This window comes from Neophocaena asiaeorientalis, unplaced genomic scaffold, assembly GCF_003031525.2.
Source record: "Neophocaena asiaeorientalis asiaeorientalis breed wild unplaced genomic scaffold, Neophocaena_asiaeorientalis_V1.1 scaffold573, whole genome shotgun sequence".
NCBI classification, from domain to species: Eukaryota; Metazoa; Chordata; class Mammalia; order Artiodactyla; family Phocoenidae; genus Neophocaena; species Neophocaena asiaeorientalis.
In genome coordinates, this window is record NW_020172453.1 from 342,480 (window position 1) to 361,646 (window position 19,167).

At 41.4% G+C, this 19,167-nt stretch overlaps 1 protein-coding gene across 7 annotated transcripts in view; it reads left to right on the plus strand.

Annotated features, from left to right (window-relative positions):
- The window catches only part of CAST (calpastatin), a 122,289-nt gene that overhangs the window by 89,774 nt on the left and 13,348 nt on the right, over nt 1-19,167 (plus strand). For all 7 annotated transcript variants that reach the window (XM_024737676.1, XM_024737670.1, XM_024737671.1 and 4 more), the window contains 13 exons: nt 1,070-1,153; nt 2,431-2,478; nt 3,641-3,736; nt 5,407-5,502; nt 9,035-9,136; nt 9,611-9,694; nt 11,966-12,016; nt 12,186-12,257; nt 13,376-13,474; nt 15,392-15,499; nt 16,836-16,928; nt 18,596-18,640; nt 19,066-19,158. In XM_024737676.1, the coding sequence (XP_024593444.1) occupies nt 1,070-1,153; nt 2,431-2,478; nt 3,641-3,736; nt 5,407-5,502; nt 9,035-9,136; nt 9,611-9,694; nt 11,966-12,016; nt 12,186-12,257; nt 13,376-13,474; nt 15,392-15,499; nt 16,836-16,928; nt 18,596-18,640; nt 19,066-19,158 (1,071 nt within the window). The remainder of the gene's footprint in view (nt 1-1,069; nt 1,154-2,430; nt 2,479-3,640; nt 3,737-5,406; nt 5,503-9,034; nt 9,137-9,610; nt 9,695-11,965; nt 12,017-12,185; nt 12,258-13,375; nt 13,475-15,391; nt 15,500-16,835; nt 16,929-18,595; nt 18,641-19,065; nt 19,159-19,167) is intronic.

The window sequence follows — 19,167 nt, forward strand, 5'->3', positions numbered from 1 at the left end:
CAGCACACACACTTTTGTGCCCAGGAGCTCCTTGATTTGTGATTTAAATCCGTACCTTGATACAGGTACAAATTATTACATATCATGGAACTTTGCGTTACCCACCAGGAGTTTAAAATCAAATGTTATATCCTAGAAGCCACTGATCTGCCATGGAACTGCACTTTTATTTGTAATGCATTTGGTTGTGCATGGTTCAGTAATCCAGTGACATCTTGGTGTTACTGAAGGGAGTTCTTTTAAAAGCAGTAAGACCAGGGCCTCCCTGGTGGCGCAGTGGTTAAGAATCCTCCTGCCAATGCAGGGGACACGGGTTCAAGCCCTGGTCTGGGAAGATCCCACATGCCGTGGAGCAACTAAGCCCATGTGCCGCAACTACTGAGTGTGTACTCTAGAGCCCGTGCTCCGCAACAACAGAAGTCACTGCAATGAGAAGCCCACGCACCACAAAGAAGAGTAGCCCCCGCCCGCCACAACTAGAGAAAGCCCACACACAGCAATGAAGACCCAATGCAGCCAAAAATAAATAAATAAGTTTTTTTTTTTTTTTTTAAAAAGGGAAAACTAATTATCCTTGGATCAGCCAAGATTGTGATGGGATGCCTCTCCCCTTTCTGAACCGTGTTTAGCATACATGAGATTTGGTTGTTTTCTCCCCCTTAGATAACTGCCTCTTTCAGTACGACAGGTGGAGGCTGTAAAATAATTGCAGCCAGCTTGTGCACTGTGCTTACCTTTCTTCAGAGGATATCTTATTTAATTTTCTCTGCTGATCCTTACAAGTCAGCAAGCTAGGTAAGGATTCTTAGTAGCCCCATTTTACAGCTCAAGAAACTGAGCCGAAGAAAGCCTAGGTGGCTTCCCAAGGTCATAGAGACAGGGCAGGGACACCTCCCCGGGATTCCTGGCTGTGTTGTTTTTTTGTCCGTCACCCTACACTGCCTTCCTCCTAACTGCTCACTGGGCACTTTAATCTGATTTGGTCTCCTCCACGACACCCATGGATAAAGTGATGTCTTATTTCACATGTATTATCGAAATGCTTATTTTTTTTCTCCACCTTCCTCAGGCAAAAGCCAAAGAAGAGAAACTAAAGAAGTGTGGTGAAGATGAGAGAACAGTCCCACCAGAGTATAGATTAAAACCAGCCACGGTACGTTGTTTGCCACGGTGCGTGACGGCAGCTCACTCCTCCTGCCTTCGCATCGCATTTTGTCCTGTCTGTCCCCATGATGCTTAAGGACGTGTCTGATATTAACTCTGAAGACCCTGAACGCTTTATTCTCTGTCTTCTACAGTTGGACCCTTTAAAAGAGGGTTTCCTAAGTAATGACCGTGTGGTCATTAAAATTCCCTCAAATTCAAGTGTTTCAGCTGTTAACCATGCTTGACATAGGTCCTTAACCTTAAAGCAGAGGAATAATTTGGGAATAATATTTCTCTAACTGCTATATGGATAAAAGCACATAGATCTTCTAAGTGGTAGATAAACATACAAAGATTAACCAGTATCCTCAGTGAAGATGGTTTTGTTATTGTTGGTTTCAGTTTGACGTGAGGATGATGGACTTATTCCTGTACTTAAATTTTAATTTATCTTTAAAATGATACACATAAACATATGGTAGAAAATAGCTACAATGCTTATATATGGAAAGTTTCTCATTTTTTAGAAACATTCTAAATTGTGAATTCTGAAAAACCAGTTTTATAGGAATGATATCTTACCTCTTCACCCTGGGTTGGAAAATTGAAGCTTTTTTCAGTCTTTCATTGATGTAGCTGCATCTTTTTAGCCAAAGAACATTTTTAAAAATTCTACTTCCTTATCCAAAAGATGAAAATTATTTTTCAGTAATTTTTAAATTTTATTTTATTTATTTATTTATTTTTGGCTGCACTGGGTCTTCGTTGCCCTGCGCGGGTTTTCTCTAGGTGTGGCGAGCAGGGGCTACTCTTTGTTGCGGTGCACGGGTTTCCCATTGCGGTGGCTTCTCTTGTTGTGGAGCACGGGCTGTAGGCATGCAGGCTTCAGTAGTTGTGGCATGCGGGCTCAGTATTGTGGCACACGGGCTTAGTTGCTCTGCAGCATGTGGGATCTTCCTGGACCAGGGCTTGAATTCCCCATGTCCCCTGCATTTTGGCAGGTGGGTTCTTAACCACTGTGCCACCAGGGAAGTCCCTTCAGTAACTTTTAAAGAAAAGTAATTGCATTATATTTTATAGCATTTGGTTTCTTGATTTTTACAGCTCAACTCCTTATTCTGATACTTTATAAAAACATTAATTTGAAACACAAACTCACTCAGATATATGGCAAAAAAGAAAACAATCTCCTCTCAAATCCTGGAATTTCTAAAACAAACTTAATGGGACAAGAAAGCAAAATTTTCTATTCATTTTAAATGTATTTTTAATTTCATTTTACAGGATAAAGATGGAAAACCACTCTTGCCAGATGTTGAAGAAAAACCCAAGGTTAGGAAATAAGTGTTTTTTGATACTTAGAAAACAATAGAACTGTAAGGTATAAACAGATAATTTTGACAGACCAGATCTCACTGTAGAGACTTGCATGCCAGCCTACTATTAAGGTGAGAAGAACTTTTGACAGCAACACCTGGCTTAGATCTCTGACTCTTTTTCACATATTTTAATGATTATTTATCTCATGAATTATTACTAAAATATTACAAATTTACAGGTGATGTTCGTTGGACATTAGGAGCGGATATCAAGAGGGCCCTTAAATTAGCTTGTTAGCACTTGGTTTGATCCTAATTACAGCATCAGGTGCTCTAATGGTTCTATGCTGCCTTTACTTAATTTGGTGTTCATCAGCATAGTTACCTATCATGATGATATTAAGCAACTACATTTATTAGTCCCTTACTATGTGCCTGACACTACACTAAATGGTGTTGTGTGTTATCATTTTGAGTCCTCACTGAATGAGGAAGGCACTATTATTATTCCCATTTTACAGGTGAGGAAGTTGAGACACAGAAGGATTCTGTAAATAGCCCAAAGTCAAACAGCTAGGGAATAGTGAGGCTAGGACTCGAAACTGTCTATCCAACCCTAGGGCGCAGCTTCTGAGTTACATGCCATTCTGTCATAGATTAGAGCATGTGGAGATTTTGACTAATTACAGGAAATGAATAATACCACTTCACCTGAAGGAACTAGGGATAGCAGAACTTTCCTGCCAAAACTGCATGTAGTCATAGGGAAGGAGTATATGATCTATGTTTCCTCTGACTTATTCATAAGGAGAGTCGCTGGAAGTAGAAAAAACCATCACATAAGGAAAAACGATAAAGATCTTCATTGGAACAAACAGGCAATCTTATTTGAGCAAAATTACTCTGAAATTGAAGTATCAGGAAAACTTTTAACTAAATAAACCATTAACATGTTTGTGATACTGAGGTGTTTAGTATTCCTTATTTGTTGCATGACACTTACCTTACATTGATAAATGAAACATATACCCTGTATAAATTAACTTTTGGTTTTAGATCCTAAGATATGACATAATATGTGTTTACCAGAAAACCTTTTTCTCTATGAAAGCTTTTTTCTTTTATCAAAGTAAAAATAATTTTCTTCATATTATATAATATTTCTTATGTTACAGCCCCTGAGTGAATCAGAACTCATTGATGAACTTTCAGAAGATCTTGACCAATCTAAGTGTAAAGAAAAACAGTCTAAGCCAACTGAAAAAACAGAAGTACGTTTCTAAAAATAAAAATCGCCAGTTTTTGTTGTTTTTTAATGTTTGTCTATAATCTTAAAAATGTGAGACCAAAACTTTTAACAGGAAGTGGCTGATAAAAAGGCCCATCTTGCCATCTTTTTTCACATGCAGTTTTCATCTTGCCTGTTTCTGGATGTGCTTTATTTTCCCGGGCTGACCCTCATATTCTTGCAGTTTAAGTCCTTTAGTTAATTATTCCTTCAGGAAGATATTCACACCCATGCTTTTCTTTCCATTCCTGCTTCTGTAACTGACCTAGTTAAAGTTGTCATCACTTGTCACCTCAAGATGGCAATGGCCTGTGTCTTTGGTCTCCTTCCAGCCCATCCCATATGTCCACCGGCATTATTCTTTCTCAAGCATGTTTGTAGCCACAACATTCCCCTGCTCCAACCCTCAGGAGTTCCCATTCCCTACAAAAAAGTTCCTGCTCATGTATTTGGGCCCCAGCTTCCTTTCATGCCAAGATGTGTCCCCCTATCACTAAACTCAGATTGTAAGTACTTGTGTGTTTTCCAAGGCTTTTCTCATATGGTTCCTTCTGCATAGAATAACCTCTCCAAATTCTAGATCAACTAAAATCGTAGTCATCCCTTTAAGGCTCAGCTAAAATATGGCCTTTGTCTCCTGCATTTCCCTCCCCAACCTTACCACCCTTCCAACTCTTGTTAAGCAGAATACAACACACCAGGGAGGTCTGTCATGCTTTCTTTATATATCCCTGTTGAGGCATGTTGCAAACAAGATTTTAGCTGCACTGGTCTTTACTTCTAACATTTATACATATTTTTAAATAGTAAATTCCTTGAAAGAAGAGCTCACGCCCTATTAATGGTCATCTGCTGAGCACCTTGCATACAGGATAGGCTTCCATAAATGTCTGGATTAAAAGCAATCTGTTTGAAATTTTACTCTTGTAACAAAATAGCACAGTGATTCTCAAACTTCAGTACACATCAGGATGACGTGGAGTGTTTGTTAAGGCACACATTACTGGGTCCCAAACCCAGAATTCCCGATTTAGTATGTTGAGGTGGGGAAGAAGAATTTGGATTTCTAACAAGTTCCCTGGTAGCGCTGAGGCTGCTGATCCAGGGACCTCACTTTTAGAACCCCTGGGATAGTCTTACTACCTTGCATTTGTACGTAGCTATTTCCAATTTACAGGGTGCTCTTAGATATGTAAAAATGAGGTCTTTAAATGAAATATTGTATTGCATTTATAATTGGTATTATTGTTACATATTATATGATGGCAAATAATATAAATAATAATAGTTGATAAAATTCACTGAGCTTACTGTGTTCCCAGGTACTATGCAAAGCACTCAGCCTGTTTTATCTCATTCAAGGCCCCTATCAACCCTTGAGATGTAGGTACTCTAATTGTCCTCATTTTGCAGATGTGGAAACTGTATCAGAGAGGTTTAGTAACCTACCTAAGGGAAGAGGTGAAACCAAGGTGAAGTAATGGTAGCTGAAGAGTTTCAACATGGCTTGACTTATTTACTGCTCAAAATCCTTGGGCATTCAAGAAAGTCACGCTCACAGCATATGGTGTAGCAGACTGTATTGTTGGTCTATCATTGTTCAGTCTTAATAAATTTCTAAAAATTCGTCATTGTACCTGCTTCTTTCTGCAGGAGTCTCAGACTGCTGCCCCTACTCCTGTGGAAGCGGCCGTGCCTCGGACCTCCTTGTGTTGTGTGCAGTCAGCCCCGCCCCCGTCAGCCTCGGAGGTGAGTGGTCCTCTGGGCACTGAGAAATGTCTTGAGAAAGTAATGTTCTTCCTCCCCTGCCCTTTCTGCTGTGTATTACCATCATATTACTTTATTCTAACAAAATAAAAATAAAATCTTAGATAGCTATATTATCCTCTGTTTAGGCTTCTGGGAGGAGCTAGAAACTCAGGCTAGATTTAAATTTTTAATTCAACTGCTGCAAACTGTTTTGTTTTGTTTTGACCTTCTGAAATTGTTTCTAGCTCCTCGGCTACTGTGGTTAATCATGCTTCTTCACATTCCTGTGTCTTTCAAGCTGATTTGGTGTCCCACAAATAGCCTGATATTACTTTTTATTGACTCTCCCGGTGGAATCATCTGTACCTTTGTCATCATGACTCCTCTCGCAACTGAAGGGAGACAGGTGGACTCACTTCCTTTCCCCTTCCTTCTTTTCTTGCCTCTCTCTCACTTTCTAATTTTTCTATAAAGTATGATACTTAACTAGTTGAATCTGTTTTCTTTGGAACTCAGTGAGTTTTGTTTCCATTAGCAGGTAGAATCTGACTCAGAGAATAACAGCTGATGGAACTATGTTTCTCGTTAGTACAGACTTAGTGAATCTACACTCTGAGTAACTAAACTTGTTCTAGATGCTTTGCAATATCTTCTCATTAAATTTTCACAAGGACACTGTGAAGGCTGTTCTGATCATGTCTCTCTTATAAACGAGGGAAATGAACTTCGAGTTGACCTTGAGCAATTCACTTAACCTTTCAGAACCTCAGCTGAGATGTAAGATATGGCCCCTGCTCTCAGCCCGCTTCAGGTCTAGTTTGGATATGGGCCAGGTTCAGGCTTACAGTTTAGTTTGATCATTCTCATATGGGAAAAGGGCAGCAGGAACATGGGTGAAGGAGCTGCTTTCTAGGGAACTCGAAAAGGTTTGCAGGTGGAGGACAGGATCCTGCTGAGAAGTGGGAACAGCACTGTTTTCCTGGGGAGACCAGCAAACCCAGGACAGCCCAGCACAGAGGTGTGGAGCCCTTCAGGTATTGGGGTATGTGCATTTAGTTGTTTGAGAGAAGAGGGCCTTGAAGAAGATGCAGGACAAGAGTCCTGGGTACCCTGAGTGGCTGCTTCCTGCCAGGGAAATCCTGGCTGCCAGCTGCAAGTCCAGGGTCTCCCTCCTGCCTTAGGACGTGACCTCCTTTTTATTTGGTTGGGAGAGTCTCAGGGTACCCTCCAAAAACTTTTACATTGTGGTATTCAGGCACAGGCCACAGTGGTAAAGAACAGGAGAGGAAGAGAGAATCTGGGAAGAGACTGGTGGAGGAAGTAGGCACAGAGGCAGTGATTGGCATCAAAAAGACAGTAGCCAATATTCCAGGGCAGAACTCTTGTGACCTAAACATGTGTCATCTACCTGTTGTGTCAACTGTGACTGCCAGGGCCTTAGAGCCGAGTTAGTTCCTTTCCAGCTTTATCCTGACTGTAGAGAGTTGAGCATTGGATTTTTAATGGAGAGGAAAAAAATAAAAAAAAGAGCTCTTGTTTTTCTATTCTCTGACTGCCTTTCCTGGGCCTCTACTCCACCAACTCTGGTTACCACAGTTGCCGAGTTTATCATCACTGAGGTCAGTTGGCATTTCTGGGACTGTGACACCCATGGGAGCCAGAAAGAATAGCCGCAGAGTGTGATAAAGGTCAGAGAACTCAAGAGAGGCTGGAGGATCAGTGAGCAAAAGGAAACAGAAAGCCCAGGGGAAGGAGATGAACGTCTGCCCTCTGCAGTTCTTGTTGTAGAAAAAGAAAGTTTATTGAGCAAATCCGAAGACCTGAGTTCTAGTTCTGAACTTGACAACAAAAATAGAAGCTTTGGGGCTTCCCTGGTGGCGCAGTGGTTGAGAGTCCACCTGCCGATGCAGGGGACACGGGTTCGTGCCCCGGTCCGGGAAGATCCCACATGCCGCGGAGCGGCTGGGCCCGTGAGCCATGGCCGCTGAGCCTGCGCGTCCGGAGCCTGTGCTCCGCAACGGGAGAGGCCCGCGTACCGCAAAAAAAAAATAGAAGCTTTTGTCATTGGTCCTGTTTCCAAATTCTTTAGCTCTTAAGACTGCTGCTTCTCCTAGCTTTTCTAACTCGGTTTCACTTATTTCTTGAGCCAAAGGGCACAGGCTTGGGAAGCAGTAGTTTCCAAAGATTCTGCAGCCGAGAGTAGAAAACAGAAGTGTGAGCAGGTGACTTGGATCAGGTAGCAATCAGATTGCTTGGCTAAGGCTTGGGGACCGCTGCAGCTCTTAGTTACAATCCCAAGCAGGTTGGAAACATCAGGGATGTTTGTTGCCCCCCCCAGAATAAAATCTATTCAGTGTCCAACCACTAGATGGTGATAAATCACTTTCCACTCGACGGCCCTTTTTTCACTGGTGATCTTTACTTTTGAGGTGCAGCTTAGCAACACTTTTCTTAGGACGATGGCTAATCTGTATAAAACAGAAAGACGCTTTTACTCTAAAATTCCAATATGTACTCCATGTGAAGTCATATTCTTTTACAATAAGAATAATCTTTGAGACTAATTCAGGAGCTTTCACACTTTTGACCAAGACCAGAGTTGGAAATGCATGGATTCTGCAACCCAGGACCCACACAGTAGAACAATAGTTTAGTAAATGATACTTATCCTTGGTATGTACGATGCATTCTATTTTATATTCTTCATTTAAAAAGAGTCCTGACCATGAACTACTAAATTGATTTTAAGAGCTCATCATGTATGGATCATGACCTGTGGTTTGGAAAAAGCTGGATCTAGTCCTCTCTTTAGCCCAAACATAACTTATCCTTTATTTTCTCTTTATGCCATTAATGTTCTGTGTTCGTCCAGTTTCATTTTAAATACCACTGTGGTCAGAGCTCACTATATCACAGGGAGCACATTTCATTTTCAACAACTGGACCCCAGGTAGACTGTTCTCATTGGGCCACTCGGGTTAATAAGTCACAGGCCGTCACCTGAACTGGCGTGAATCCACTCTGACCAGTAGAAGCCACATAGAGAACACAAGCTTCTGTGCCTCAGTAGAGGCTCAGCTGAAGCCACTGCCTCCGGGGCCCAGCTGTTTCACTGGGAAGAGTGTCCTCTCAAGGGCTTTTCTGAAAGCTTTCCTGTGCCATCTCTAAAACAGTCACATAAAGATCACTTCTTTCTTCTTTCCTGGCTTTCAGCTTCTGTGTGGTGTTACCCAGTCTCTTAACTTCCTAATTTCTGAACCAAAACGCGGGTTAGATCTTAAAAGTTTCTCAGTGTCAGTACATGAATTGCATACACTTAATGTTTAACATAAGAAACTTGCTCTAACTTTTAACACTTCAGGATTTTTAAACGTAGATTCTAATTCAGTTGATTTTTTAGATTATTAAAAGATGACATGTGCTTCTTCTCTAGGCCTGAAATAAGGCTATGCCCATCTGAATTGTTTGTTGTAGTCTCTTTTAAAAGGAATGCTTAACCACCTACTTAGTGTACCCCGTGATGTGCTTTTAGAAGGGCATGGGGCCACGTGATGCTGTAGAAGCCTTGGCTGGAAGCCTGGGGATAAAGGAAGCTGGTCCAGAAGTTGGAAAGCCCGTGGAGGATAAAGTCAAGGTAATGGCAGCTCGGATACTGCTAGAAAAGAACTATCGCTGATCGCCCTGACTCCCCAGATAACTCAGTCATTTTTTAAAATTTCCTACAACACATGACCAGCTGTCTTTCTCTGTTATTGTGCATGTCCTGTTTAGTAAGCAAACCCTGAGTGAGCATCAGTGTTTAGGTGCAGCAGTGGATGGCTGGCGTGCACGTATCAGAGTTCTGAGTCTCACCTTGTCCACCTGCAATTCCACTGCTGAGGAGTCAGGAGAGAAGAGGCACTGCCTCTACCGCTCCTCACGACTGCCTCTTAGCCCAGCAGGCTAAAAGTGGTGCTGTCTGAGCCTGCTAAACCAGGATACAGTGTCAAAGATGGAGTTGCTGTAGGAACCTAACAATGGATTTGTTGACCTCAAATGTAGTCACTCAGGCATCCACTTTATGAGAAAAAGATGTATTAACAATGAAGATGGTTTCATTTTTATTCAGGAGAAAGCCAAAGAAGAAGATCGTGAAAAACTTGGTGAAAAAGAAGAAACAATTCCTCCTGATTATAGATTAGAAGAGGTCAAGGTAAACAGGCTGGGATCTTTTTCTAATTTATTTTAATTTATATTGAATTTCATATACATGAAAAAGGGACATGCGAACAGACCTGGGACATAAAGATCACGTTTCTTAGTATTTCTACACCAAATAGTATCAGTTCACTAATATCCTGTTTGCACACCAGCTATGAAACTAAAATATTCCTAAGTGGCCTTTTACTCCTCCCTTAGGTGAAAGAAATATAATGTCTTAACTACCTAATTTTTGCCTGTCTAATAGGTGGCTTGTTAGAATACCAGAAGCAGAGAAAACTTAGGAAACCTTCATACAGATAGGAAAACCAAAATGAGCAACAATCACTTCCTGAGGAAAGATTTACAAACCTTAAATATAAGTTGACAAATAAGAGAGCCTACTTGACACTGAATATAGTGATAAATTGACCCATTTCTTTTATTTTGAACGTAGCTTGTACAGACCAAGTAACAAGGGGGAGGCCGCTACTTAAGAGATATGCCACTTCATGGATGATGCAGGAAAATCAGATTGATGCTCCTCGTATGCAGCAGGTGTACCAGTCCATTTATTTGGCAAAGGCAGGAACTATACTGAGCTCTCCCTGATTGAAAGTTTATTATTCTGGATACCTTTAGTCCGCTTCCTTTCTGCATTTCACAAGTCAGTTGAAACCATGGACTTCCTATTCATTTCGGCTTGTTCGTTTGCAAGGTTCTTAGACTATGTAGCCCTTAAGCAGCTGTCACATTTGAAAAAAGGCTGGTCACGTGCCCGTAACTCTTCAGAGTAGGAGGTTGGTTACTTTCTCTCTCCTCTTGCTGAATTTTAGTAGCAGTTTTTAAGAATGCAGCTGATTAGCTTTCCTGACCGCTCTATTCTGCGGTAGTTTCATCCTTCTCTGAACTTGTTGATCCCACCCATTACTACTTACCTGTAGCTTTATAGCATTTCCAGGTGCTGGCTTGATCTCTTGTTTAAATCCTATGTTGTTCTTCTTCAGCTCCGCTCCCATCAGGCCTCTTCAATAGATTCAGCTCCCTGAGGGTAGACCACAGGTTCCCCCTTCCAGACACGGGATGATCTCAGTTTGAGTGTGGAGCAGACGTGCCCTCGCCCCTGCTCCTGTGTGTCACTTGGGAAATGTGCTGCCTTTGCAGCTAAAGGATGGTGGAGAGCAAGCCTCAGGCTGTTTCCCTCCTCACTGAACAGTGGTCAGAAGGTATATGTGAACGTGCAGAGGAGGTGGAAATAGGGGTAAAGGAGTTTGTCAAAAGGGAAGCTGGTGATACTCTCAACCATTGCATCTCCTTGAATTTTAACAAAACAAAAAACACCTTGACCAGTTTATCAGGAGAAGTACACGGTTGACCCTGGAGCAACACAGGTTTGAATTGTGTGGGTCCACTTATATTCGGATTTTTTTCAGTAGTAACACTACAGCACTATACCTTCTGCAGTTGGTTGAATTCATGGATGCAGAACCACAGATACAGAGGGCCGAGTATAAATTATACACAGATTTTTGACTGCTTGGGAGGTCCGTGCCCCTAACCCCCATGTCTTCCAAGGGGTTAACTCTGTGTTTAAAGAGAGAATCTTGCACTTCTTTTTGCGCGTGTAGATACATGGGATTTACCATCTATTTATAAATCTTCTTTTACTAAAGAGCCCCAAATGCCTTAGCGATTTTGTCCTGTTACTCAGAAGTGGCACTCAGAGTCATTTGAAGGTTGGCATCATCTGAGCCTCAGGGTGAGCTCCCTGAGGGCAGGGATTTGTCTGTCCTACTTTCTGTGGTATTCCCGGTGCTTAGTAGAGGGCTTGGCGCAGAGGTAATTCAGGATGTGCTGCCTCTACAGTTAACCAGCTTTTTCAAGGCAACCTGTGCAAAGCCCACTCCCCAGGCAGGTGAGGGTCTCATCCGCGTGCTCCCTCAGTGTCCTGTGCACACTGTCACAGCCCCACGTGCCACGCACTACATTAACTGTTCACGTGCTCCCCCTACAGTAGTGTGGGCTTCTGAGGTTGGCAAGCCACGCTCTATCCGTTTGCAGCCCCCGTGCCTAGGGAATGCCCGATGTGTGCCAGCTGTTTGTTGACGTGAGCTAATCAGAGGATATTTCCTGGTGAGAGGATCTGTTTCCTGAAATGATGAATCAAATTTGTAATGTACAATATCATCAGGTATAACCTGTCGACCTCTTATAATGTTTACAAGGTGCATACGTAGGATACACGTGAAATGACTCAATGCCATGTTTCTGTCCCCCTGCATAGGATAAAGATGGAAAACCACGACTGCCAAAGGAGCCCAAGGAACCACTCCCAGTAAGCAAGCCAGTTTTCTCTGAGTGTCTCTCTCTCCTTTGGCCCTGATGGTTAATGCGGGGAGGGCACAGCTTTCTGTGGAATGAGTTGATCAGCATATAAACAGTGACAACATTTTGAAGAGACTGATGAGGTGGTGTTTGTTGATACATTTCCTGGTTCTTTGCAGCCCTTGAGTGAAGACTTCCTCCTTGATGCTTTGTCCAAGGACTTCGCCGTTCCCCCAAGCACTTCATCTCTTGTAAGTCTTCTGAGATTCCTGGTTTTATTTCCGTACTTTTAGGGTAGCAGAAATAAATGGAAACTTGTGACTTAGAACCTGATGTGGGAGCTGAGGAAACAATCACAAAATTAATGGCCCTCAACCCACTGTAGCCGTAAAAAATGTGTTCCATTTGAAATACTGGTCCAGCACATTGGATGTTTTCGACCGTGTAGCTAATTGAACCAATGAGCATGCACTCTATCATGTATACCTATGAAAAGAGAATTTAAAATTGAGTTGTCCAATACATTTGAAAAATAAATGCATAAAAATATGAAAAAATACTGAAAAGCATTTTTCAGTATTTCTAGGGAAGATTAACCCAACTAAACACCAGGATTTATTAACAGTAATGACAAAAAATACAGTTCTGATTCAGAAAGCGAAGCCACAGGCCAATGGGAAAGAAATCCAGAAATGAACATAAATGACAGATTCAGTGTTTCTTTAAAATGAGAAAAGAAATCATTATTTCAGAAAGATTCTAGAATAATATACCATTTAACATTAAGAAAAAAATGATACAACTGAAGCTTCTTCATCCCATATACCAAGTATTAAAGCAATAGTAGCACATAATTTTATACCTAATACATGATCAGAATTAAAATGTGATAAATCTCTAATTTAGGCAAGCAAGGCCATGGGAAACAGGCATGGCCATTCGTTGCTTGTGGCACTGTGAATTTCTAGCAACTCTGAGAGGGCCCTTGGCAGAATATAGCTAGCACCATAAAAAGAGCCACTTCTAGAACTTATTCAGAGCAATTAATTACAGAGAAGAAAGCTGAAAACTCCAGACAACCTAAACGTGCAACAAGAAATGTATAAACTACAGTACTCTAAATCAGTGGCTTGTTGAACGTTTAGGATAATAAATGGGAATAGGAAATTGTATAAAATAACGTGTGGAATAGGACGTAGAATAAAAATGGCTCTTAAGATGCTGTGTTGCTGTGCTTCCATTTGGATCAAGAGAAAAACAATCAAAAAGCTATACTGGGAGTTGTATTTAAGAGATGGTATGTGGGCATAATTTGCATACACCATATTACTGGTCAAAATCTTTTTGTTTGTTTGTTTTCTTACAAAAGCAATTGGAAGATGCTAAACTTTCAGCTGTCATCTCTGAAGTGGTTTCCCAAACCCCAGCTCCAACCAACCACTCTGCAGGTCCACCCCCAGACACTCCGGTAAGCAACAGAGTTTATGAGTACTTTTTTCAGCAGCAACAACAAGGAGAAAGAAAATAGGACTCCTCCTCAGAGTAAATGAAAATCAACAAAATTGTTAGGAAGAACAGGCACCGTCCGTTTCAGAAGAGGTAAGACTGGTGAGACAGGGAGATGACAGAGAATATCTAAAATGATTAAATATATAAAACAATGTATGTGAAAGTATTTTACACACAGTGAAGGAGCTTAATATTATTGTTGCTTTATTAGAACTGAAGTACAATAATGTGCATTGTGTTCAGATTAGTAGATTTTTAAAAAGTATTTAGCTTTCCTGATAATTGATGTTCTCCTCCTTTGTATTTTTCCTGATCCATGCTATAATACTACTCACTATTTAACCTCAAGCTTACTTTAAGGAATTGCTCAGTGTTTGAGCTTCTCTCTGCCCCCAAAATTCACAAACTCCTCATGGAATAGCATTGTCTTCCTCCCATTCACACCAGTAAAAACTTGTCATTTTCATGCTAGTAATAGAAGAACCTTAGTGTCAATATTGTTTTAATTATTTACATGTTCTGAGGTAAGACTGTGGGACCAAAGCTTTTCCAGACTTCCTTGATTGATTTTCTTTGCAGTACCAAATTATACATTATCCAGGAGACCACGGCACATCAAAAGATAAAGAGATCGCCCTAAACCAGATCCCCATCTCCTTGGTTGAGAAGAAGTGCCCCGTTTGCTAGTTGGAGATGAAGTAGCTTTAGTGAAGTCAGCTATGCTTCCTTTCCTTTTGATGAAGCATCAAAGCTTACTTAGTGCTGTACTCTGCGATTCTGAGTGAATTTTCATCCTGTTGGGTTAATGTGGGATCATCTGAGAATATCCAGAGGCACAAATGACAAAGCCCAGACCCAGCTGTGGGTAGCACCATTAGCTGCTATAATCCTGGGCTCTAATGAAGCACTTAAAACCAGTAAAATGCCCTCTCTCCATGTGTCTATGTGTGTGTCTGTGTATGTACACACAGCCACAATGACAGAAGTCCCTGTGCAACAGAAAGGAAGGCTGCCATTTACACTTCAATTCTTTTTTTTTTTTTTTTTTTTTGGTTCCCGGATTTTTTTTTTTGCGGTACGCGGGCCTCTCCCTGTTGTAGCCTCCCCCGTTGCGGAGCACAGGCTCCGGACGCGCAGGCTCAGCGGCCATGGCTCACGGGCCCAGCCGCTCCGCGGCATGTGGGATCTTCCCGGACTGGGGCACAAACCCCGTGTCCCCTGCATCGGCAGGCGGGCTCTCAACCACTGCGCCACCAGGGAAGCCCTACACTTCAATTCTTAATACTCAGATTCTAGGGGCCCCTGTGATTGAGGCTATTAATAAACGTCCACAATCAAAAGCCTTTTTGCCTTTCACAGGTACGTTTTAGAATGACACCTTTACCATCACTTTTCCCATCAGTTTCTAGTGTTAATATTTTGTTTGAAGATATCATTAAAACTAGGTATAAATCTTTCTTTACAGGAATACACTTGGGAATCAAAGAGTAAACTAAGCTATCATAATTCATATGACTTTTCTTTGCTGGGAACATACTGTTACATACATTGAAAGCATCATAAGACATATTTTCTAGAAAAATCAGGCCAGGAACCCCATCTTTTTAGGGAGGGACCTATTTTCTCAGAAGAGAAAGACATCCAGGGGTGGGGCAGGGTAGACAGGTGCAGACAAGTGCTGAGAGTGAAAGATGAGGGAGAAGAAAAACCCTCAGAAACAAGGGTTGGATTGCCGATCCAGCGCCTCTGCCCACCTGCCCATCTCCCTGGTGACAACCCCATAAGCTTATAGAAGTCTTAGCGGCAGTGTCAGGGCTGCACTCCAACAGGTGACCTCATTTGGCTAACCAGTGACTGATTCAGATTTACTTTTTAGCAGAGTGACGACAAAGAACTTGACGATGCCCTGGATCAACTTTCTGACAGTCTCGGGCAAAGACAGCCTGATGCAGATGAGAACAAACCCCTAGAGGATAAAGTCAAGGTAAAAGAAAAACAAATCATTAATAAGTGAAAATTGAAAGTTATTATAGCACAGAATACCCTACCCTCCACACAAAGGGGAAAACCCGCTCTGACTTTGCCTGGAGTCAGTGAACGGTTGGATAACTTCAGCCTCTGACTTTGCCTGGAGTCAGTGAATGGTTGGATAACATCAGCCTAATTTTTTCCTACTCCATGGTCTATGTCGTGTCTCTTTCCTCTCTGAGGTCTGTGCTATGGCACAGATTCAGGCAAACGTCCTGTTCATGAGGCTAGACTTTGTGATGATGGAAAAGCCAGCCCTGCTTTGTTAATTTTATTCTCTTCCCACATTTTTTCTTGGTTGTATCTGGCAGTAAGTTTATCATACATATCTGATGCACACATGTGCATTTTTTAGGTTCACAAGTTGTGTAAATGTAGTGGCAGAGGCTTCCCTAGCAGTCGTCCCTGCTATCGAAACTAACTGCATTGGACCAGGAGTTCAGCACCACAGAGGTGTCCACAAGGTGCAGACTCTGAATGCTATATATCTTGTACAACATGTAGAAGTGTACTTATTTATACTTAATATTCAGTACTTAACAGTCCATTTAGCTTGGAACCAGAAAGGTAACGTCCCACACAAATCTATGTCTCAAAGACAGGACATTTCAAAGAATCCTTAGGTCTCGATTCTACCACTGTCATAGGAATATCGAGGTGAACTTAACCTGTATTTGAAAAATGAAATTATAATGATGCAGAAAAATAAAATCTGTACCCCACCCCTGGGGTGGGGAGCTGTTCCTGAATCCAGGACCGAGAGACCAGCCACGTCCCACTGAGGCACGGATGCTGGGAGGTGGGTACTGCTTACTCAACAGCAGGTATTTGCTCACCTGCAACACAAACAAACAGCACGTCCCTTCAGATTTGCTCCTGTCGTGGTCCTTCAGGGCTCCTTATAAAGAGGCAAAGTTGTAAATAGTACCTCTTAAGTGCCAAGGTACAGCAACTTGATTTTTTTACTTCAAAAGTGAAACAGTGAAAGATATTTCATAACTGTGGGTTTTTATCTCCTTCCATGGTTTCTGAAGATAATTATTTAATCATTTACTTCCATTTAAAATACAGGTAGAAAATTAATAGGTGTGGATTGACAAACAGAAGCACTGGGTTTACTTGTTTCCATCAACTGAAAGTCTGTTGACATTGTTCTCTCGCTTACAGATTTAAAAGAGACCCTATTTTCTTGCCTCAGAAAAGTCCAGTAAACGCTGAATGCTGCATTTTAGAATGTACTCTCTAAGTGAAGGCGGAACTGAATCGTAATTATATACGTTCACTGTTTACAGGAAAAAGTGAAAGCTGAACACAGAGACAAGCTGGGAGAAAGGGATGACACCATCCCACCTAAATATCAACATCTCTTGGATGATGACAAGGAGGTAAATGAGGGCAATGTCTAGGTTAGATGGATATATGCTCCAAAGCGTTTGAGATTCACACCTCACGTGAAATGAACAGGAGGTACACTGTAACAATAGCATAAAAATGTAACATGACTGATGTTTTTAATCTGTCCCCACTGAGCAGGCTGTCTAGAATTCTGTTTAATATTTATTTGAGCCAGTATTGTTGGATGTTTACTGCGCTGGGCACTGTGGCATAGAGAGTTGAATAATGTTCATTCACTCACTGATGCTTAACAGTGATTCTGTGGCATGTACGTATATGAATTCTCCTTGCAAGAAAAGGCTATAATAAGAATGATATTTGTAATCTTGACTGAAGCAGAGTTTCTCTGTTGAAGGAGAACAGAAAAAGAGCTAGTATCGGAATAATTCATAGGGCAAATACGACCCCTCCAAGACCTGCTGTCCCTCTTTCTTCTCCTACAACACCACCTGTGCTGTTGAGAGTGAAGACAGACAAAGCCATATTCCCAATCACAAGTCCTATTTCTCTATCTAAATGCACTCTGTCAAGAAGTCTCTGTCTTTGTCTCTAACATGGAAGCCAGTTTCGCTTAGGTCAACCTGGTCTGTACCCTACCCCTTCCTATTTGGCTCTTAGTTTGCAAGTCCATTAGATGTTAAATAACCCTTTCCAGGTCTGTTCATCCAAAAAAAAAACCCAAGGAAATGTGAATTACATCTTTCTCATTCTGTACTGATGCACGTGAGGGGTGTGATGGCTGTGGTTTATAGGATATTATCAGCTGCAGTGTCCTCCTCGCTTGTGTCGAATAGTCACAATAGCAGCTGTGCGTCCTGCTAGAATCCGCCCTGCTTTGATAGTCGCCCGTGACTCTGCTGTATTCTTTAGGAAGTGTATTATTTAGTATCCTTGCCTTTGCAGATGGGAAAAATCCCTGATGAGTTGTCCTTGTAATCTTCACCGAAAAAAAATCTATCTATAGACCATTCCTTTCCAAGTGTAATAAGCTATAGTAGATGAGCATATAGTAAATTAGTAAATAAGACATAAAAACACAAGTTACTTTTTGTAACATTTTAACTAGAATTATACAATGACTGACAAAGTTGCTAACATAGTGTTTCTTCCACTTCTAGGAAAAGACTCACCCTTGCATTTTCTCCAAGGCTATTGAAATAGTTATAGGGTAGTCGTTAAGCAAAGCTGGTGAGGAAATGATAGGGACACAGGTTTATCAGTTATGCAAATCTATACAGTCGTCCCTTGGTGTCCACGGGGCATTAGTTCCAGGACCCCCAGATACCAATGTCTGAGGATGCTCGAGTCGCTTATATAAAATGGCATAGTATTTCCATGTAACCCTACACACATTCTCCTCTGTACTTTAAATCATCTCTAGGTCACTTAGAATACCTAATACAATGTAAGTGCCGTGTAAGTAGTTGCCTGCATGTGGAAAATTCAAATTTTGCTTTTTGGAACTTTCTAGAATTTTATTTCCCTAAATATTTTCGATCTGCCAGTTGGTTGAATCTGCCAGTGCAGAATCCACAGATGCAGGGGGCTGACTGAACTCCATTTCAAGTCACTGGATAAGAGATTATATAAATACTGACTACACCTAAGTAAACCTTTACAAAAATTTGTTTAACCAGGAGTCTGCTTTGTTTCTAAGGGCAAATCAGCGACGCCACCTACAAAGAAACCCGAGGCATCAAAGGTAAATACCGTATCCGCGTATCTCCATAAAAAAAATTTTTTTAAACTCTAGCTGCGACTTTTACATTTTAGAAATCTGAAATTCACTGAATGCCTACCTTGTGCTTGGTGGGATGCCAAGGCATGTGTGTAAGAGTGTATTATTTCTGTCTTCCCAAGTCCATTCAAGCTAGGCAGTTCCATTTTCCAGGTTAGAAAATCAAAGCTCAGAGAATACTAAGCAACTTGTATAAAACAGTAGAAAAAAATAGAGCTGGCAAGATTTTCCTGTTTTAATATCTCTTTTGTAATACACTAGGCTGTTAGGAAAATAACGTCAGCAAGGTTTTATATTAAACAAACATATTTTCAGGGATGTGGGGAAATGTCCTACGTAGCATCTTTGCCTTGTGCTTCTTCCCTGATGGTTATTTGTTAAAATCTCAGAAACCTGCAGATGCCCAAGACCCCATTGATGCCCTCTCAGGGGACTTTGACAGCTGTCCCTCAACTACAGAAACCTCAGAGAACACAGCAAAGGTACTGTGC